This window comes from Anser anser (assembly GCF_964211835.1).
Source record: "Anser anser genome assembly, chromosome: 1".
NCBI classification, from domain to species: Eukaryota; Metazoa; Chordata; class Aves; order Anseriformes; family Anatidae; genus Anser; species Anser anser.
The window spans coordinates 43,706,142-43,727,334 of record NC_139720.1 but is presented as its reverse complement, the minus strand read 5'-3'; the positions used below and the strand labels follow the sequence as shown (position 1 = coordinate 43,727,334).

The window sequence follows — 21,193 nt, the reverse complement described above, 5'->3', positions numbered from 1 at the left end:
GGCTGGCGCAGCTTGGATGAGCTAAATAAAGGTCAGACAGTAGGCGGTTTGTCAGCACAGATTTTGTACAGCCATTGCTCATTTAAGTGTTCAAGAACGAAATACCTGATGTGTGCTGTTGAAGAAGAGGCCCGAAAGAGCTTAAGCATAACAAAAGGCTCTATTTTTTTTCTTCCTGCTTGTTTCAATGCTACTACTTTAGAAAGGAAGAAAGAAGCCTTAAGAAGCAGGCTTTGTTCCTGGGTTCCTCTGGAGCTGCAGAGCACAAATGGGTGAGGGTTATGTAGCAGCATCCATCATGCTTCTGCTGGTAGGCTGTTAAAAAGTAGAGGAAAGATGGGGCTTTGGGTAAGAAATTATTTCAGTATGGGCTTTTGGACACTTATTGATGGCATCCACGTGCTGAACCACGCAGCTTACTGTTTGTACAGCAGTCTGTATGGGTGTAATATGGAAAGGGGCTTTAGCTAAGGTTCATGGTCATGGTTGCGGTTATTTTGGTCTATTCTTCAGATGGGGTGCTGGTTTACTTTCAAGTATTAGCCCCAGGTAAAATATCTGGGAATGAGTACAACAGGGAGATGTTGACCGTAATAGCAGCCCTAGTCAGAAGGTACAGTGCTCACAGACACCGTCAAAGCTTGGACCAAAATACCTGCTCTTGTTGCTGGTTACGGAGCTTTCATCCACAGCAGCTGCTGCTGTCCAAGTCGCAAGTGAGGGAATGCATCAAGGGAGGAGCTAAGCAGGTCTCTGAAGTATTAAATATCTGGAACAGCCACAGGAACTTGTTCTCAGAGCTAACCCAGGTGATTTTTTTTTTGCTCTGGGGGAAACCACAGTAGCACAGACCCTCACCAGCTGATGGTAAATGGCAATAAAGGTGCCGAGGGAGATGGTTTGGCATGCTGTAGACTTGAAAAGACTTCGTAAAGCAGCACGACGGAAATAATAAGCTGGAAAAAGCACAGCAGGTAGGTCAGATTTTGGAAAGCTCTACCGGTGGCTTAGAGCCGATTTCGTAGGCGTTCAGAAAACTGACCGGCGCTTTGGTGGCCCTCCTAATTCCGGCAAGTGCCACGGGGCGGCAGCGCTGCGGTGTGCAGCACAGAGCTGCTCCTGCTCCCCCGGGCACCGAGCGGGGACAGGTCCACGGAGGTGCCTTTCCGACGGCTGTCTGCTGCCCCGTGGGGGGAGAGATGAGTCTCGGCTGGGTGCCTGAGGGGAAAGGTGCCCGTACATGCGTCCTCTGCAGCAGAAGCCTGTGGTGGCCTCAGATGCCAAGGCGAGATAGCACAAAGATCCCAGGGGAGACCACGTCCTTTTTATTAAATCCAGACCCAGATGTGGTTGAGAGCCTGCCCTCTTCCTCGTGCTGTACTATAAAACGTAGATGTGCAGGGGTATGTTTTTAGTCCAACTGGGTGAAGGGGTGAGCGCCCAGCTTGTGCAAGCACAAGGTCAGCCAAGAGACTGCAGAGAGACGGTGGTGTCCAGGAGTCCTCACGGGAAGCAGCTTGGCCCAAAATAACTGCGAGGCTGAGCACACTGTTTGGGATGCCCTAGGGGAGCTGCCAGGAGGACAGACCATAGGGTCAGCTTGGGCTACAGCGGTAACCAAAGTGCTGCCACATCTCCAGGGCCGCGAGGGGAGCGAGCTGGCAGTTTTTCCCAGCACCATGCCTCTTCCACCCGGACAGGGGAGGTATTGTCTTTGTACCACGTTGTGGCTTATAAACAAGAAATGGCTTGTATTTCTGAATGCCGGGAGTTCGCTGTGCGTCTGACTCCATGGCTGTCTTTTGAGAGCCCTGGGAGTAAGGGCACGGCTTTGCTGCACAGAAGAGATGGATATGTGTCATTGCACATAGACAAGCCCTATAAAGGGCCATAATCCTAAAATCAAACCCAAACCCACCTTGGACCAGCCGCCCGAGGCCTGACAGCCCGCCGCCAAGCCCCCTGCTGCAGCACGGCAGCCCCGGCAATGCTGGCGGCCACAAGATGGCGCCGCGGCGCGGTCCCGCCCCCGGGCCGCCCACCGGGCCGCCGGGCGGGCTGACAGAGGGCGGCAGCGGGGATGGCGGCGGCTCGGGGCCGGGTGCTGTGCCTCTTCGACGTGGACGGGACCCTGACGCCGGCCCGACAGGTGAGGGGGGCCGCCGGGTGGAGGGGGGGGCTGCCTGTCCGCCATTTCGGCCCTGCGGGCTCACCCTCGTCTGCCTCCCGCTCCCGCAGAAAATCGAGCCCGAGGTGGACCGGTTCCTGCAGGAGCTGCGCGGCAGGGTGCAGATCGGCGTGGTGGGCGGCTCCGACTACTCCAAGATCGCCGAGCAGCTGGGCGAGGGGGACGAAGGTGAGGCGTGCAGCAGCCCACCCGCTTCGGTAGCCCTGCGCCGGGGGTACTGCTTAGGTTCGGGGGGCTCCCGCGTGCCCCAAATCAGCAAGGGGACCCCGAGCCTGCCCTTGGGCTGCCCAAGGAGCCGCCGCTCGAAGGCCGGCTCCCGCTGCCCTTCGGAGAGCCCAGCAGGCAGGGATGCTCCAGCCCACGCCGCCAGCTCCACTGCTGGGCGCGATCCAGGGCCGCAGCCGCTGCCGGAGCGGCCGGGAGCTCCTTCCAGGCTCCTGCGGCTCTTGGCAGCCCTTGGCGAATGTAGCCCACCCGTTAGCTGGCCGATGGGTCGCTGGTTGCCTTCAGAGCCCGAGTGGATGGGAGGAGAGGCTGCCCAAGCTGCTTGCCAGCGCACCCGCAGCATCACCAGCCGCGCAGGGGGCAAGCCGGGCGCCAGCCGGGCAGGACGCGAGGCAGAGGATGGACCAGGAGGGCAGGGCAGGCAGCCTCTCCTCCCTCCGCCTTGTTTTCCATCTCCGAGATCGATGCCAAACACGCAGCCGAGTTCTAAGGTCTTTCTTCTGCCTCATTAGCAGCGATCGGCTGCGTGGCTCAGGGGAGCGTGGCACTGATGGCTGAGTCAGCAGCAATCTGTTTACTGCTTCCAGGAGGGGCCGGGGTTAGATAACCAATAACTGCATCACCGGAGCACCCCGGCAGCTGGGGGGGAGAGCGCAGGGTAACGCGCACGTGGCTGAAAGCCTGACATTTTGGAGCTCTTATCTTCCGTCTGCCACTGATTCAGTCTGTGACCCCAGTCAGGTCGCTTCCCCCGTCTGCGTCAGCTGCCCCCCTGCCCGCTGGAGATAGCGGCCTCTCCCACGTGCTGGGAGCTCTGAGGGTTGCTGCCTGGGTGCTGGGTGCTGTGAGACGTGCGCTGTGAAGGCGCCTGGAGGAAAGCACGCTGGGTCCTGGATCCAGCCAGCGCTTCTCTCTCTGCTTGGCCCCTTTTCCTAGCCGAGGGCTGAAGCAGCATCCGTTTTTTCTCTTTCCTTTCCTCCCTTTCAGTCATCAGTAAGTTTGACTACGTCTTCGCAGAGAATGGCACCGTGCAGTACAAGAACGGGCAGCTGGTCTCCAAGCAGGTAGGCCGGCTCCTCGTGCAAACACAGCTCTCCTTCCTCATCCCTGCGTTCCTGAGCGCCATGGGGAGTAGTGCCTGGCTGCATGCAAGTGGGCAGCCTCGTCTTCCCTCCCCAGCAGCCAGATTTGAATGTTCCACTCCTCCTGTTCACGTTTTTGGGTTGGAACAGGGGCTGGAGCCCGCACTCCCCCCCCGTCACGTAGCTGCTGAGTTAATGGTTGTCCAAGGGCCACCACAGCCGTGGCAGCTGCTTAGCCCCAGGAGAGGTTCGGTGGTTTGTGCTCCTGTGGGGCAGAAGAGCCAAGCAACACACAGGAAAAAAACTGCCCCACTCCTGCTGTCTTATGGTCCCCTCACTGCATGCCATCCACACTTGGTAGAAAGGCCTAGTCCAAAAAAGCCTTGCCATTTTCCAGTGGTCCTTTCTTCCTGACAGAATAGCAGGAACCTTGGTTTTGCATGTGCTCCTGCTTCTTCCTCACTCCCCTTCTCCTCCCACAGGCCATCCAGGACCACTTGGGAGAGGAGCTGCTGCAAGATCTCATCAACTTCTGTCTCAACTACATGGCGCTGCTGAAACTGCCCAAGAAACGGTAAAGGACTGAGCCTGTGCAAATGTCTGTTGTGTCACTGATTTCTAGGGAGCTGTGGACCCCAGAGCTGTCGTAAGAACAGCTGAGCTACTGAGCTTGTCTTTGCTCCAGGTCTTACAGGTTGTACTGTAGTATTTAGGGGCCCTGTATAGGATCACTGCCCCCTTGAGCTAGGCACTGTAGGCAAATAATCTAGGAGGGCCTTTTTTCTGGAGTGTCTGCACTGTTTTTTAGCATAATGCCTGCGCTTTCCCCCTCAGGTTTTCTTCCCTCGGAAGCAGGGTACAGCTACTGCATGCATCTGATTTAAGACAGTGGTAACAGCTAGTTGCTGGTCAGGGCATCAGGCACTTTTGGTCGTGTAAGGTTCCAAACAGACAAACAATGAGTCTCAAGATGCGAGGGTACGGAGACTAAACACAGTCTCATGCTCTGTCTAACCTAATGTCACTTGAAGCCACTAGTAACAGGGCTGGTCATGCTCTGCAGCCAACCACGTGTTCCTGCTTGCTTCCCCATCATGAGATCCCGCAGTTAAAGGGAGAGTTGGGTTGGTACACCTGGTCTGAAGGAAAACTAGTCCACCACAAGGAAAGAAAAGGGTAGTTTTCCATTGTATCAGCTTGCTATCATGTCATTGCTGGATCCAGCAGAAAAAAAAAAGAGAGGAGAAAAAAAGATGACATGGAAGGGGAGAGCAGAAGGACCTCTTTCAGAGACAGCCTGCAGCTAAACCAGTCTGGGTGTAATGTCAAACCACCCCTCAGACCACAGTTTCACAAACACTTGAAGCCAGCACTGCCAAGCAGCTCTGCTCTCCCCTCGCCTCTGGCTGTTTTGTTCCTGCTCTCCCCCTCGTGTCAGCGCCAGTGCTTGTACGGTGAACCCGAGGCGAGCGATCTGCTTGAAATGCAGTTGCTGAAAGAAAGTTGCTAACCTGTGATCCAGATGGGTTTCCTGATGTGAGTCACCACGTGGCAACGTGAGCACTGCTGAGAGGGGCCAGCGTGGTTCCTTGCGACAGGAGAGCTGGCCAAACATGCCCCCAAAACTGTGGGCTGGGACCCAGAACCCTCAAGGCTGTTTGGTTGCTTCACTGCTGTCTGGTTGCTCAACCCAGTGAGGTTTCAGCTCCCAAGTGCCTCCGTGGATTTAGGCTTATGGGATTTCTAACAAAGCAAGGACTTTAACCCACGTCTCCCGAGTCTTGGCCCTGGGCATGGAGCCATAAACGCTCGGTGCTGCAGGGATGCTGTCCGCAGGCTTCAGGCATGGCTGCCTGTGTGTCCTTTCCGCAGGCAGTTCTTCTCCGTGCTACGAGACAGGAGGGGGAGAGTTTTTCCCCCGGGGTAAGCGCTTTATCACAGAGAAACAGCAGACAGCTGGGAGGGATGTTAGAGGCTTAGGGAGCTCAGGGCTCCTCAGCCGGACAAGGAAGGGGATCTTCCTGCTCCGGGTAGGTTTCTGCAAGAGTTTTAATCTATTTTCAAACCGGCACTGCTGCCGATTTGTTTCTGTTTTGCTCTACGTTGTTTCTGCCCCTCCTGTGCGCCAGTGCTGGTACTTGTCTGAACCCTCAGCGCGCTCTTCCGAGGTGATAAGCCAACAAAACCGCCTGTAGCCAAGAGGAAAGAATGGGAGCAGTTTTGTGCCAGCTTAGTGGTTTGAACCAGCCCACCAAGGAACTGGCGGAGCAGTAATGCCAGCGCGAGGCGAGGGTGTCAGGCAGGGAGCTGGGTGCTGTTTGTGCAAGCTTTGATCGGAATCACAGCCAAAGGCGCGGGTGTCAAAGGGGAGACGCGAAGGCCCTGCAGGGGCCTGCCTGATCGGTGTCTCACAAGGAGGTTCTGATTGCTCATCAGCCTGCTGCCCTGCATCAGCAGCGCGTTACACTGACCTGCTCCTTCCCCCTGCCCCAAGCTACTGCCAGCTTCACACAGACCAACGCAGAGAACTTTTCGTAAAGGCCTCCAGGGGTGGAGATGCCACAGTCTCGCCAAGCGGTTGATCCAGTCCAGGCAACAGCTGTCCTTGCAGCTATTACAACATCACAAAATGTTTCCTATTATCTCACCTAAGCCCATTGTTTCCAGCCCGTTCCCAGGGCACAATAACTGTTTGTTCCTCTTCTCTTGCAGTCTTTTTATTAAACTGTCCCTTGGAGACCTTCAGTAGTTGTTGACGCCTGGTCTCTGCCTGCTGAAACAGGGCTCTTGGGCAACCTTAGAAGCTCTTGCACACCTGAAGCACGAGCACCCATTTGGGGGCATGGCTCCTCTCCTCCTGCGTGTCCCTGCGGACACTGCATGCCTCACTGAGCAGCCGTTTCCCTGGAAAAGCCTTTTTTTTTTTCCTCTCCCAGCCCCTGTAAATCCCGCCAGTAACCTCGTGCTCTTGCCCACACACAGAGGAACCTTCATTGAGTTTCGCAATGGGATGCTGAACATCTCCCCCATCGGACGGAGCTGCACGCCGGAGGAGCGAATCGAGTTCTCCGAGCTGGACAAGGTACAGGCTGGGTTTGGGCTCACCCTCCCTTTTGGTGGTTTTGCGCTGTTCACAGACCTCAGGTCTTCTGTGCTTCCCCCTTCCCGGGGAGAAGGGAGGCCAGCTACAAGCTGTGCACCAGGCCAAAGCAGGCAGCAAGGTGGAGACAGGACTTGAGGCAGAAAACCCAAAGAGAGACATAAATAAAAGAAAGAATTTGACCTAACTGGGGTCTACCAGTGCAGTGGGGTTGCCAGCAGTATTCCTTGTGCTGTGGGAGGCCCCTTGGGAATAAAACATGTATTTCACAGGGTGTTTCCTTGTTTATGGTAATCAAAGGTAGAATTCCACCGCAAGCCTCAGAAAGAGCCCTAAACTTCCTAGCCTAGCTCACCCTCCAGGGTGGCCCAGCATCTGTCTTCTTTTTCCCTCTCTCCCACCCATAAGAGAGCTGGAACTAAGGGGCTCTTCAGACCGGGAGAGCCATGGCAAATGTGCTGGGCAGATCTGCTGCTCCCAGTAGCCTGCTGGAGCTGCCCTGAGCTAGTGTCTATAGGCAGACATCAAGCAGGACTGGTGAAAGCTGGTTAAATGGTGTTAGAGCAGCCAGGAGGAGAGGCTCAGACAGCAGGGAACTGATGGCAGTAAGACCACGACATCCATTCAGGACCCTGAAGAGCACGGGGAAGTCCCTTGTTCCAGGGGCTCAAAAAAGGTGGGAATGTGAAGTGTGATCAGAGCACAGCGATAAGCCAGAGTTGCCCAGGAGACAGCTTGCGGTGTATTTCAGCAGAGTGTCATCATCTAATTACTCAAACCCTTCTCTTTCCTCTTCTCCTCTGCAGAAGGAGCGGATCCGGGAGAAGTTTGTGGCAGCCTTGCAGAGGGAGTTTGCTGGCAAGGGCCTGCGTTTCTCTCGAGGTGAGTAGAGGAGGCTTCCCTGGCTTTGCTTTGGCCTCTTTATTGTGTTTCCCTTAAAATTGTGGAAAGGGGAGCAGGAATCCAGGCTGTTCCCTTCGGGGGCCCGGCTAGGTGAACACTGAAGCTCTGCTCCCCAGGGAGACCCTGGTAAGAGCTCAGCAAGCTTCTATTCCTGGAGAGCCGCTGCGAGGGTGTCACATTCGCATTTGCAGCAGGTCGATGGCAGAGAATAAACCATGCTGTAGATTTTCCTCTCTGGGAACCATCCAAACCAACTGGTTTCTGTCCCGTGACATTATCTGTGCCTTATTCCAGTTAGCTGTGCTGAGCCCACCCCTGCGCAGGCAGGAGGTCTGTTCTGGCTCAAGCACCAGCAGCAGGGTTGCCAGCAGAGCTCCAGGCACATTCAGTCCTCTGTACAGGCTCCTCGAGGAATGCAGGGGTGTAAGAGAGGAAGGGATCTCGTGTTTCTCAGCGCTGGAGTTTTGTTTGGAAGCCTGGCTGCCAGGGAAACATCTTTCTTCTTGGCAGAAGAGCTGCCGAGAGGCAAGGAGTTTGCCGCCCTGTGCCGTGGCCTTTTGCAGGGCCGTGTCTTGGGGTGGAGGCGCACTTTTACAGCCAGCTTACCAAAGGCAAGGAGCTGAAGGAGGGGCTTGAGCAGCCTTGGGAATCTGGTCAGGACGGGTTGGAAAATGAGGTTAGCTAAGGGATGGGGCTGAAGCCAGAAGACGACCCTGCACAGAACAGGTAGGTGTGTGTAATTTAAGAAGGTGCCACGTGGAAATCTAGCCAAAGGGCAAGGGGATGACAAGGCCAGGACATGGCATGTGACACTCCGCTCTTGAACCCTCTGTCTGACAGTGCTGTCTGGCCCTCTGGTCCTCCAGGGGCTTTCATCCTGAGAGCCTCGCTTTGCCTCTCCCTTTAGCGTCCTACCGAGTGTATCTCGTGCTGCCTGCAGCATTGACACAGACCATTTGTCATAGCAGAGAAAGACAAAGGCCCCGCAGCCGTGTCCCTCGGGCGCAGGGGACAAGAGCAGAACAATGGGCCTTTCTCCTCTGACTTTGGGAAGCCGCCACGAAGAGCCCGGTCCTGTCGTGTAAAAGCATGAAGACAATGGGAGCTGCAGGACCCCAGCTCCTCCGCAGCGAAAGCGTCGGGTGTCTCAGGTCAGGCATCCAAAACCAGGGCTGTTGGGGCAAGCTGGCTCTGAGTGCCTTGTCCCAGGCTGCGGAGGGTGCAAGGTGGTGGCAGATCTTGCTGCAGCTCCCCAGACCCATGCTCTGCCTAGACGAGGTGCTTGGTGTCCCCGACACCAGGCCTCTCTCCCCTCTCCTATTTCCTTACCCATTCCAGCTGGCATCAGGAGCCCTCCTTGCTGCCCAGCTCTTTTTGAAAGGACAGAACACAACGAAATGCAGCATTCTTCATAGGTAAATGGCTTTGGATACAAAAAAAAAAAAAAGGGAAGACTTTTAATGAGGACACTGTTCTGTTCTGGGAAATGGGCAACCAAGTTCAGTTCCTGCTCTTTTGTAGGAGGGCACTTGATCTCACAAGACATTTGCTCCCTTGAGTACTGCAGAGCCTTGCCCAGGGCACCCTGTCCTGCAGAGGCTCCTTCTGCCTGACGGGCCAGCATCAGGGAAGGGCCCCCAAACCAGCGGGGACATCTCAGCTAGCCAGGGGGGAGAGGAGCACGGCATCCGTACGTGTGCTTCTGAACAGCCTGGGGGATCGGCACCTCTCCTCCAGCAGGGACCTTCCCCTGCGGGTAACTGCCTGCTCACCCGCTTCCTAGGAGAGGCAGGATTATTATTCGTGAAGCGAGTGGGAAACTCCATGGCTGCTGGTGGCCCAGCACATTGCCTGGGGAAGCAGGCGGACTGCGTCACCCCACGTGAAACCAAGGGGAGCAGGGATCTGAACTGGGCAGGGGGAGGCACGTCCCGGCTCAGATCCCTGTTCCTCCTGACTTCGAGCGAGACCCAGACATCCAGGTGCCCTCGGTCGTGTTCTGACAGGAGCGTGTCCTCTCTGTGTTGGAGCAGGGATAGGACAGGACTGGCCCCACAGGCTGTGCCTGCAGCAGGGAGCAGCTCAAGAGGGCAGGGGAAGGCGCTGCCTTGGAGCTCCCCCAAAAGGCAGCAGCAGTGCTGGGGTAAATTTTGCCTGATGAGGACCAAAGGGTTGTTGAGGGCTTGTTTCTCACCTGTTTACAAAACACGGTGGCGGTGCGTGCACGTGCACACGTACGCGTGCTCTCCAGGAAAGCTCCCCTAGTGCCATGCGCGGGGTTGGCTGCGTGTGTGCAGGGTGCCAGGCGCTCCGGGCCCTCAGGGTGAAGCAGCATCAGTGGCGTCATGCAGGAGCCTGGGAAGTGCTTTGTGCCAGTTTCTGATAACGTGCTTTGTCCCCTGATTCCCCCCCCCGGGCACGCAGGACACGCCGATGCTCTCTGCAAGGCATAACCCCAGGTCTCCTCCAGCAGGTGCCTCTCTTACAGCCCCCCGCCGGCTCGGCTTCCCCCTGCAGCCCGCTGGTGCCTGGTGGCCGCAGTCCCGGGGCCGCGCTGCTGTCACCCAGCCCCGCTGATGTCACTCGGGCTGCTGTCGTAGGAACAGCATCTGCCACCCTCCCAGTTCCGTGCCAGCGAGCCACAAGGCAGAGCTGGTGCCTGGCCACTGCGTGGGGAGGGCTCCCCGCTCGCATCCAGCCCTCTCCCGGGGCAGGGGACACCCCACCGCGTCCCCACCACGTTGCTGATGCCCTCCCTTCTGCTGGCAGGCGGCATGATCAGCTTTGACGTCTTCCCGGAAGGCTGGGACAAGCGCTACTGCCTCGACGTGCTCGACGACGAGAGGTTTGACACCATCCACTTCTTCGGGAACGAGACGACCCCGGTGAGTACGCCCCGCACGCCCCACGGACGGCTGCTTTCCCTCCTCGGGCCTGGCCTGCCCGCGGCACGGCGGCCGACACAGACCTCTGGTGGTGCACGAGGGAGAGATGCTCTCACGTGGCCATGGGTGTTTGCGGCCGCTGGGTCGTGCAGAAATTCATTTGTGCCGCACTGTGCTGGGGAGCGGGTCCAGAGCTCTGCTGGGCTGGGACCTTCCCCATCCTTTCTCCGCTCGTTCCTCCCATGGCACAGGAGAGGAGACGCGAGAGGGAGGGAGCAGGGCTCTGGGTACAGCCCCCAACAAAGCTGGCGGCCAAGAGCCTCAAAGCCCCAGCAGCCCGTCCCCAGCAGGGTCCCTGCCTGTCACAGCCGCTGGTGCTGCTGGCTCCCAGCCCGGCGCCAGGGAGGCTGCGGCGCAGCAGCAAATGGAGGCTCCGTACAGGGCAGAGCGCCACGTGGAGCCTCGGAGGAGGTGGCTCCGGTGAGACTCTGCTAACGCTTTCCCTGTTCTCTCTTCCCCTGCAGGGAGGGAATGATTATGAAATCTATGACGATCCCCGGACGGTGGGGCACAGTGTCCAGTCCCCCCAGGACACGGTCCAGCGGTGCCGCGAAATCTTCTTTCCAGAGAGAGCGAATGAGTACTGACTGCGAGGGCACAGCAGCCCTCTCCCCCTCTTTCTCCCCCCACGAGGAAAAGCACCTTCATTTGAGGAATCTGCTCAGGGTTAGACTGAAAAACACTTTCCGGAGCTGGTCAGGAGTTAGCTAACGTGTGAGTGCGGGTGGGCGTGCAGGAGGGGGCCTCTGTTGATCAGCCCTTCGGCACGCCCCGTTCCCGGCTGAGGTTTGTGGGACCAGGCAGTCCGTCCGCCAGCAAAGCTTCTCTCTTGCCAGCTTGGGCCTCGGTGGGCAGCAGTACCTGCCTGCGGGACCTGAACGCGTTGGAAGGGGCCATTCATAGCCGTGTGTGCATCTGCCTGTGTGTCCGTACGTCCGTCCGTCCTTCCCCTCGCTCCCTTCTTCTCTTTTTCACTCTGTTTCTCTCCACGCTTCTGCGCAAGGGAACACACTTCTCACGTTTCCCTCCCCTTTGCCCGGGAAGGTGGGTCTGCTCAGGCTCCAGGCAGTCGCTGGAGCTGCTCCAAAGAGAAGGGCCGATGAGGCAGTCGGCTCCGAGCCTCGCGTAGGAAGGGGAGCACCCCCTCTTGAAGGTCTCCAGCGAGGAGACTCCACAACCTCTCTGGGCAACCCGTGCTGGTGCTCAGTCTTCCCATCTGCGTGTCCACGAGTACCAAGACACACCAAATCTAGTTCCTGGTGCGAACGGAGATCGACACCAAACGGTGCCCTCCAAGCCTGCTTTTCCACCCCGTCTCCTCCCTTGCGCTGGGTTTGTGCGGTCACCTTTAGGGGGGCAGGTTCCCCAGTGCAGCTGCCCCGCGTCTGCTCTCCTGGGTCTCGGTGGGTAGCAAACCCAAACCTCAGCCTTCGTTCCTGGCCCTTAAGAGCCCCGCACCACTCCCTCCCAGTGTGTCACGGCCACTGACACCGGATTGTCGCTGTCTCGTGGTCCTGTTTTCTCTCGCTTTTTCTCCTGCTTTCCTTGCACCACGCACCTGTCCACGCAGCCCCGTTGCTCTTTGCCTCCCACCCAGGATCTGGACTGCAGAGAGAAGTTTCTCAGCTGCTGCCACCTAACCACGGGACCAAGCTGCTCAGGCGAGACCTTGGTGCTCCTACGCCCAGGGCAGGGCTCCCACGTCGCCACGGGCACGGCCCCGAGTGGACTTTGGCACTGTACTGGTACGAGCAGGGGTGCTGTGTGCCCAGCACAGTCGGGGTGCTTGCTTCTCCGTGTGACGGTACCTCTTATGTTCGGCACGGCGGGTTTGTAATGCACCAGATTTGCATGAGTGCAGCGGTCTGCCTGGCATCCAGAAATCCCCAACAAATGCACAAATTCCTCTCTCTGCCCACACGAAATCTGTGTGGGAGAAGAGGGCCTGTTGGAGAAGCCTGAATGCAGGGGACCCTCTTCACAGGCCACTGTCTTGGCCCTCCACTGCAACCTTCGTGGAGGAATCGTCTTTTGTGGTTCCTCTTTCGCTTTCACTGAGGATCAGGTTATGTGTGGGTGTTTGTTTTTGTTTGTTTGGTTGGGTTTGGTTTATTTTCCTTGTAAATCTATTCCAAGTCAGCAGGATCCCTGGAGAGCTCGGTGGTGGTGAAGGTGCAGGACACCACGGTGGCCCTGGGGGCTGAGGTGACCTCCGTGGAGACACCCCAGGGCCACCATGCTGTAAGGGGGGACAACCTGCTTGTCTTGCTATAGCTCTGGCTGGGTTCTTTGGCGTTTCCCAGAGGCAGAGAGGTGCCTGCTGCCCTCTGGGGCCCGGGAGGCCTCCACACGCCTGTCCCATAGCGTGACCCCGCGGGGGTTTCTCCCACACGTGTGCGTGAGCGAGTGGATGTGGCGGGGACTGTGCTGCCGTACGGTTCTGTGTCTGCGTGAGGCGGGTGGCTCCTGTCTGACTGGTACCAACTGTTAAACGAGAAATATATTTAATTAAATAAATATATATATATATGAATCAATCCTATTAAAGCCACAACGTGCAGCTGTCGGAGCGTGTGCTTTGTATGGACTCTGCTGTGCCCTCGAGCGCTGTGCGCGGGTGCAGGTGAGTCGCAGGAAGGGAAGTCGGGGTGAAACGTGTGGTGGGGATGGGGTGAGCCTGGGCAGCTGGCAGCGCCCCGCCCCGCCACACACCCAAACAAAGAGGCAGGATCAGCAGGGCTCAAGGGAAAGTCACTTTTAATGGTTTATTGCCAATGTTACAAAGGTTGACACAAGGTCAGACAGGCGGGAACCACACCAGAGTTGTAAAAACACCGAGTCTAGGGTTGTAGTTTATTTTCCAAAAAAAAAAAAAAGAAATAATAATAATAAAAAAATCAAACAGTTTGTCGTGGCCAGGCTGACTGCCTGGGGCCTGAGCCAGCGCGGAAGGGGCCAGTCCCCACGTCTGGGTTCGGGGCAGCGCGAGGTGCAGCTGGGTCCTGCAGCCCCCGGTGCCCGTTCCCCGTTCCCCCCCGGGGCCGCAGCAGCCCACCTGGCCAGGGTACGGCGGAGAGGACCGAAAACGAATTTGTGCTTTATATACGAGACCCTGTCTACACCGAGGCTTGGCGCAGGGCGCGACCAGAGGAAGGCGTGCCCGTGTTCGCCCCGTGGCCACCTAAAAACCCTTCAGCCCCATGGCAAGCTACGGACACGCACACACACACAGGCACACACAGGACAACGGGGGTCTGGGGTGACGAGGGGAGCGAGAGGAGGAGAAAGCCATCTCCCCAGAACCAGCTCCGGTCCAAGGGCAGTGCGTTGCCGGCCCCTCCGTGGCACACAGAAAAGACACAGCGCTGAGCACCACGGGGCCCTGCCAGCAGATGTTTTTCCCTTAAAACTCATTTTTTCTTCCTTTAAGCCACCCCTTTTTTTTTTTTTTAACTCCAGTATTGCAGTGGCTTGACCGAACAAAGGTTTAACTCCGAGGGAGGAGGGGCTTCAGCCGGGACCCACAGTTTCAGGCGGCGGGGCAGCACGGTGCTGCCCGATGATGCTCCGATGTTCTCCTTGGCCGCATCCTGCCGGCCCTGCGCACCCGGCCCCCAAACCCTGAGGCACCACGGAAGAGAAAGGCAACCAAACCAGTGCTCGCCCCCAGGCCCTGTGTCGGGGCAGAGCCCGCTTCTCCCGACGCCCCCTTCTCCACGGCCCGAGCTGGCAGTGACAGCAACACACACCGAAAACATGAGGCGGGATCGGGTCACCCTTCTCCCGAAGGAGCCGCGTGGCTGAAGCCCGGCAAGGGGAACGGGGTCAAGAAGGGGCTCGGCCGCCCCTTCCCAGCACAGTGATACGCTGTAAGGACGGGGACGTGGGGCTCGGGGCTGCCCCCGGAGCTGGTGGGGGCGGCTGCAGGGAGGGCTCTGCTTTCCCCGGCCCCCTCGAAAGACAGTTACAAACACACAAAGAGAAAGGAAACCGTAACCTTAGAAAAGACACCGAACGCAGACGCCTGCGTGCTGGGGGGCGGCCCTGGCGCCGCCGCCGGCTCGGCTGCCCCCGCGCCCCCTGCAAGCGGCCGTCGGCCCCCCCGGGCGCCTAGGAGCCGATGATCTGGCCGGACCACGTCTCGTGCTTCGTGTGGGGCGCCAGGTTGGTGAGCACCACCTCCACCGCCTGGAACTTCTGGTTCTTGGGAGGGATGGGGCAGACCTTGTACGTCACCTCGTCCCCCTCCACCGGGACGTACTCCCCCTCGATGCTGCGGGAGAGGAGAGGGGAGGCGGTGGGACCGGGGCCGGGAGCTGAACCCCGTCCCGGACCCCCCAGCACCGAGGAGGCACCCAACCCACGAGCTGCTCCTTGGGGGAAAAACCCACCTGCACCTTTCGGATATACAGGGACAGAGCATCACCTGCGGAGCATCCCCTACGGAGACAGCACCACCTACGGAGACAGCATCACCCCAGCCCGCGGGTGTCCCCCCAAGCGCCCCCGGGGTGAGCCGGCGCCACGCGGACTTACTCAGACACGTGGACGAAGATGTCCTCTGTGCCGTTCTCCGGGGTGATGAACCCGTGGCCCTGGGAGCGCGAGAACTGCTTGCAGACGCCCTTGAAGATGGGCCCAGCGGAGGCGCGCGCCGTCCTGCGGGAGGGAAAGGACAGAGGTGCCTCAGCGTGGCTCGTGGCCATGGGTCAGCACAGAAATGGCTTCTCTGGGGGTAGGACACAGCCACGCGCCGGGTACTTACGCGGAGTAGGTCCTGGTCCTCTTGGTGGGCAGCGGGCTGGGCAGGTCCCGCAGCAGGAGGTTGCCCCGCTCCCAGACGCGGCTGCCCTCGCGCTGGAAGGGGAAGGTGGGCCACACCGGGGACTTGGGCGAGTGCAGGGGCGGCACCGCCGGCGGGGCGCCGGGCTCCGACGACATGGTGGGAGCTGGGGGCTCCTCCGTCTTGGGGGCGGGCGGCGGGGGCGGCGGGGAGGGGTCTGCTGCCTGCGACCTGGTGGGCGAGGGGGGGGTGCGGTTACAAGTTTCTGCTGAAAGGGTGAAGGGGATCCAGTGCCGGGTGCCTCTGCCCCGGGGCTCACCCGCGTCCCTCGCCCCGAGCTGGGGACCCCGGCACCCCGCGGGTGACCCCCCTCCCCGCCACCCCTCCAGCCCCACCGGGGCATGCGGCGTATTTGAGACTACGCCTGCGGGCACTTCACGCGCCAGGGAAAGCCGGAGAGGTTTTAGTCTGCTTTCTGACTCATCCACGGCCCCCTGAGATGCGGGGGCCTCGGGGGGACGTGCGGAAGGGGGTCACCTCCGCTCCAAAATAAGCAGGTAGCAAGGACACGGGAAAAGGTTTCTGGAGCAGCTGGCGTGCTGGGGGGGGAGCAGGCGGCTCCTGTTCCCCTCACCCTGTTTGCTTTCCCCGGCCAGCCTCGGCTCCGCTGCCCCTCGGAGCCTTGCAGAGCCTCACCCGCGGGGTGGCCTTCGCACCACGGTCCCACTCGGAGGCACGAGCCTCCGCTGTGCTCCTGCCCTCCCAGCTCCCGCGACACCGGTTATCGCTGACGAGGCCCTTCGGCTTGCCCACCAGCTCGGGGACAACGGCGGGCCGTTAACCCGAACCCTGTGCCCCGAGCCAACTGCTAGTACGCGCGGGGGCTGGCTGCAGGAGCAGCTCCCAGCTGCGCGGGCTGTGGGGCTGTGAGGCAGGAGCGTTTTTAGAGGCAAAACAAAAAAGCGGGGAAGGGGCGCACGGGGCACCATGCTCGGGGACACGCAGCAGCTCAGCACCCCGGGGTGCTGGGCGCACAGCCCTGCTTCCTGCCCTATCCGCGTCCCTGCAGCGAACAAAGGGACGGAAGAAACCAAATCCACAGCAAAAAGCGGAGGGGGGACACCGGCACGTCCTCCCCACGCCTGCCCCGCACGCCTCCACGCGGTGCGGGGACGAAACGGGGGCACCCCGGGAGGCCGCCGCTCAGCGCACCCCTGCGCCGCCTTCGCGTTTCGCCCCGGGGAGGTTTCCAGGCAGAGCTGCCAGCCGGGCGCTGACGGGCCGGCACACAAACCCCAGGCCAATTAAGGCAGACAGGCAGGAGACGCATCGGCTTTTATCTGCAGATCCAAGGGCCCCCTTCATCGCGAGCGGCTGAGAGGTCTGCAGTTTATCAGAGGAAATCGCTGCCTCCCTCCCTCCTTTTAAGCCCAGGCACGCCGACGTGGGTGCTGCCGTGACCCCGTTTAACTCCACACCCTCCCCGAAGCCGGGCAGGAGCCCTTTGAAGAGGCACCGGCCTCGCCACTCCCCGTTCATCAGCAGCAGCGAAGAACCCCCCCCCCGCGTCCCCCACGATACATATTTAATTGCTTTAATCACCCTCAGCCCGTCGGCCCTCCCACACCGCTCGTCTTTGTGCTCCTTCTCCTCGCCGGGACCCGCGGGACAGACGGACGGGCTCCGCTGGGGGCCGTCGCGCCCCGCTCCGGGACGTGATGCCTCTGCCACCCGGCTGGGCCGCTGCGTGTCACGCTGTGTCCCTCTGCCACCGCCTGGCCCCGGGGGCTCCTGAGCATCCCCGCCCAGCCGATGTGGGTCATTTTCTCCCCCGTATGTCCCAGCGAGACCTCAGGCGGGCTGTTCCCTGCCTCTCCCTACCACGTCTTCCCCATCCCCAGGGACCGCCGGTGCCTCCGGTTTAGCGCCCGGTGAGTTTGCAGGTTCGCCTCCCCCGTCGAGAGCAAAAAACCCACATTTCTGAAAGAAAGCCCGGCTCCGCAGCTGGCCGCTGGCGACCACCTCCCCGCTCCTGCCAGGGCACCCGGTGGCCAACGCGATTTTCCAGCCCGCCACCACCCCGGGGGAGCTGCCTCCCAGGTGCCCCATCCCTCCAGTGCCGGAGCTCGACACAAAATTACAGGTTTTAGCTTTGGGGCTTAATTCCCACGCTGGAGAACCCCAAGGACCCGGAAAGGGCTTCTCCTGGGGGCTGTAGTAAGGGGTGGGAGCCAGCAGGCTGCCTAAGGACAGAGGTGAGCGCTCCGTTTCTGCATCCTCCCGTCCTCAGAGGAGGATGGCAGCCCCGGCGTCTCGCAGGTTTTTATAAATGCTGTCTCTGTCCGATGCTAATGAAAGCCTCTTTGCCTGCTGCCCCCCCCCCCTTCTTTTTTGGTTACCGGATCATGCCATTAAGAGCTAAATTACAAGTCAAGCAATTTCCTTCACGTACCCTGCGTGCTAAAATCCCCTCCGCCGAGATGAATTGCTATAGGAAAAAGAGCCCAGGCGTTTTCTGGGAATACACATTTAAAGCTTCCCCTCCCCATCTAAGCCAATCACACTCCCAACTCCAAGGCTCTTTGCTGAGATAGTCTCGCCTACGATACAGCCTGGTTAGCGCTAAAATATGAATGTCACCTTTATGGATTGATTATAAAAAGCTCCCTTAGCCAGTGCTCTGCAGCCGGGTTCTCGGGAAGGCCACGGGGAGAGCAAGGCGGCCGCTGGAAGCCAAGGGGAAGCAAGGGGAGAAGCCATCATGGAGGCTTGATTTACCTTTTAAGCATATATGCATAATCATTGCTCCCAAAGACCACGTTTGTGAGATTTGGTCGTTTGTGGCTTGGCTGATTTTCAGATTAGAGTAGGGTCTGTTCAAAGACCTCATGCAAATGTCCTCATCCGTGTCCTTCCTCCCTCCTTTGTGGCTCTAACTTGCTGTCTGCAGGAATGAATGGTGCAGCCAGCCCCAAAGAAGCACCGATTCAAGCCCCCGTCAGCTGCAGCCCGCTTTAATGAGACAGATTTTCGCCCGCCGCTTCCCCCCCACTCTCAGCAAACGGAGAGCTGGCTCCCAGCTGATCCCAGCCCTCCGTGGCAAAGCCCCGGCTCTTTGCCCCCAGCAGCAGCGGCCATGCAGCGCTGCCACCCCCGGAGGAGTTATTGTCTCGGAGGCTGGTGGGGAATAAACAAAACGGAGGAGGGGAGCGGCACTTCACCCTCACACCTTTCCGCCGCCTAAGGAGAGAAAGAAAAGAACAAAACAAACAAAAAAAACCCCACAGCCTTGAAAGCAGACGCCGTGCGTGAAGTTTAACCTCCGGCTACAATCGCCTGGGCGAGCTGGATGGCCATCGTGCCTCCCCTTACCTCCTCAGCAATTTGGGGCTCCCTGGAGCTGGGGCTTGCAGAGCATCAGCGCTCGGCGGGGACAAGCGAGCGCTCCTCCGCTGCCCGGCGAGGAGCAGCGCTCTCGCATGTAGCCCGGCTCCGGGGGCTTTTCTCTCGCCGGCTGGCTGGCTGCCGGCTGCCTCCCGACGTCTCTGCGGTGCCTGATGTGTGTATGATGTGCAGCCCGCACACACGCATCCGCACGCCTTCCCTGACGTCAGGGCCAGGCCAGGGGGAGCGGGCAGGTGGGAGGGATCAGGCCGGTCAGCCCCGCGCCAGGCTTAACCGAGAGGCCCGAGGGGGGCCGGAGGGGCCGGGGGTCAGCACGGAGGGCCCGCATCGCGCCGGCCGTGCCTCCTGACACATGCCCACGTCGGTGGCACGGCCGCACACGGCCACGGGGCAGCCCCGCAGGCTGCAGGGACAAGGCGACGGGGGACTGGAGCCCCCAGAGAGGGGTCGAGCCTCTCCCCACATCTCCCCGAGCCCTGCTGCGGGCATTTCTGCCTTTAAAGCGTCGCATCCCTAGCGCTGCCGTACGGCAAGCCCCCCATACCGAAAGATCCTTTCTTTCTCCTCTGCCCCACGCCGACAGGGCTGTGCTTGAGAGGGTTACCTCCGCAGGCAGAGGCAGCGTAACGAATCGGCCCGACACTTTCTCTCCTGGGGGCACGGCGCGGTGCGATCGCTGGCTGCAGCGAGGACGGGAATCAATTGTTCGCCGTGTCCGCTGGGGATAGGGCAGGGAGTAATGGGGCTTAAATCGCAAGGAGCAAGATTGATGCTAGGCATTAGGAAACACTTTCTAACAGAACAGACAGTTAATTACTCAGATAGATTGCCTGGGGAAGCGCTGGATTCTCCATTGCTAGAGATTTTTAAAAACAGGCTGGGCAGGCATCGGGGATTTGGGGTGATACCGGCCTCATTTTGAAGCAGGAAGGTGGCGCGTCTGTGGGTTCCACCACTGCCCATCACACTCTGGTTGGGGCTTTTCAAGCAGCTTTCCATGACAAAACACAAGTCCCGTTCACCGCCTACAGTCTCATCTGCCCAGTCCGCCCTTCAAAACCTTGCCAAAGAAGCGGAGGAGAAACACAGCCACCTGCTTCAGCCTCTGGTCTGAGTTCCTCCTGAGCTATGGCCCATCCTCTCCTGCGGCAGCTCTAACTCCAGCAGACACAGCCAGCCCCGGAGGGCGCGGAGCTGGAAGCAGCTGGAGGCTGGAGGAGTGCTGGGGACGTGCAACATGGACATGCCCTCTTCTTCCCCTGCTTTTCTTTCATATTTGTACAGCGAATATCATAAATGCCTCTTCTTCCCCGCCTTATTTGTACACCAGGGCTAACCGCGTGCCCAGATGCATGCGTTAAACAACACGGACCGAGGCGAGCGTCAGACTGACTCTCCCACGTAGTCACCAGGGGCTCCTGCAGGGAGCTCGAGGTGCGCTCGGCTGGCAGGTGGCTCCGGGCATGCGCTGCCGTGGCGAAGGCAGGAAGTCTAGAGCATGTTAAAATGATAAAAGGAGAAGAGGGGAAGCTTTGATCACGGAGTGGGAGTGGGGGTGCTGGAGACGCCTGCGGAGACAGAAGCAAAGGCAGGAGTGCTGAGGTCTTTGTACGTGAGAGGATACGTAATTCCTTTGGAGTCAATCAAAGCCGGGCCGAAACAGCCTCGATGCAAATTGCTGCTCACCTCCTCCAGCATCCCTGAGCCAGTTTTCCCCACAAGCCCTGGGAATGTGGAGGCAGAGGAGATCGTAAGCAAAATAATCTGGGGGTTCCTTTCGCTTTCCTCCCAGTTTCTGAGCCTTCAGGTAACTTCAGATCGTGTTTTCAAGTTTCCTCTACAGTTGTGAGGATAAGAAACACCTAGGGTTTTCCCTAAGCAGCAGAAAGATCCTTCTGTGATCTCTCGATTCAAGCAGCTGAGGCTTCAAAAAACAGCCACTGAGATCCATGCTCCCGGTTGTTGGAAAAGCCCCGGCACAGGGGCTCAGCGCTGCTGAGAGACTCTGGAGACTTCACAGTTCTGTACGGAAACGTGTGTGCGGGCCCTGTGGATTCGTGGCTATTCCTTGTGTCAGTGCCACTCGGACAGAAAGAAACCACTCAGCAAGACGGGGCTGTTCACACCATCTCCAACATCAGGGCACCTCGACTGCAGTGTGAGATACAGTGTGCTGCTGAGTGCTACCGCGACTGAGTTGAGACAACACCAATGTTTTACGGGGAAAAGTTTGGCTTTGGTTTGTATTTTTACATCAGAGACAATGCTTATGACAAGGGCTGCTGGAAATACAGAATTCCTCCAAGGAAAAAACCTAGCCGGTAGCAGCCCAACATCCGTCACATCAGCGAAGCCCCGGGCGTGCACCAGCTTGGAGTCAGAGAGGTTACCTGCGGAGCAGAAGGCATTTCCTGCGGTGTTTGACTTTGCTGGTGGGGGCTGAGAAATCGCCAGATAGGCTCAGCTCTGGTGGTGCTTGTAGCCTGGTGTCCTAAGGCAATACAGCTGCTCTGACTGCACCGCCACCAGCTTTCTCTCCCCACATTTGAGTTGTTTCCCCAG

At 59.1% G+C, this 21,193-nt stretch overlaps 2 protein-coding genes across 5 annotated transcripts; one reads left to right on the top strand and one right to left on the bottom strand.

The window, feature by feature from the left end:
- The first annotated feature begins 58 nt into the window (after window positions 1-58).
- On the top strand, window positions 59-13,009 carry PMM1 (phosphomannomutase 1). The gene is given in 9 exon segments (XM_083799422.1): window positions 59-2,073; window positions 2,075-2,149; window positions 2,239-2,356; window positions 3,401-3,477; window positions 3,978-4,069; window positions 6,478-6,577; window positions 7,402-7,477; window positions 10,268-10,383; window positions 10,908-13,009. Coding segments are annotated over 9 exon segments (846 nt in total). The 5' UTR covers window positions 59-2,004; the 3' UTR covers window positions 11,031-13,009.
- CSDC2 (cold shock domain containing C2) lies at window positions 12,613-19,945 on the bottom strand. 4 transcript variants are annotated; one of them, XM_083799436.1, is made up of 4 exons: window positions 18,599-19,945; window positions 15,209-15,457; window positions 14,980-15,102; window positions 12,613-14,716 (listed from the first exon to the last, which is right to left on the bottom strand). In XM_083799436.1, exons 2-4 carry the CDS (start codon window positions 15,382-15,384, stop codon window positions 14,554-14,556), a joined length of 462 nt encoding a protein of 153 aa, XP_083655562.1. In that variant the 5' UTR covers window positions 15,385-15,457; window positions 18,599-19,945; the 3' UTR covers window positions 12,613-14,553. The 4 variants fall into 4 exon arrangements, with proteins under 4 accessions (XP_083655562.1, XP_083655564.1, XP_083655561.1 ...); XM_083799438.1 differs by lacking the exon at window positions 18,599-19,945 and adding an exon at window positions 16,829-18,571; XM_083799435.1 differs by lacking the exon at window positions 18,599-19,945 and adding an exon at window positions 16,521-16,796.
- Between the last annotated feature and the right edge of the window lie 1,248 nt (window positions 19,946-21,193).

What these genes read in the sequence shown, in the direction of transcription:
- CSDC2 (XM_083799435.1), bottom strand. Translation starts at nt 16,765, where the DNA reads ATGAACGGGGAGTGGCGAGGCCGGTGCCTCTTCAAAGGGCTCCTGCCC. An exon ending in AGGACCAGGACCTACTCCGC is followed by an intron (nt 15,103 to 15,208) that starts GTAAGTACCCGG and finishes TCCCTCCCGCAG; the next exon opens with GACGGCGCGCGCCTCCGCTG. An exon ending in ATCTTCGTCCACGTGTCTGA is followed by an intron (nt 14,717 to 14,979) that starts GTAAGTCCGCGT and finishes CCTCTCCCGCAG; the next exon opens with CATCGAGGGGGAGTACGTCC.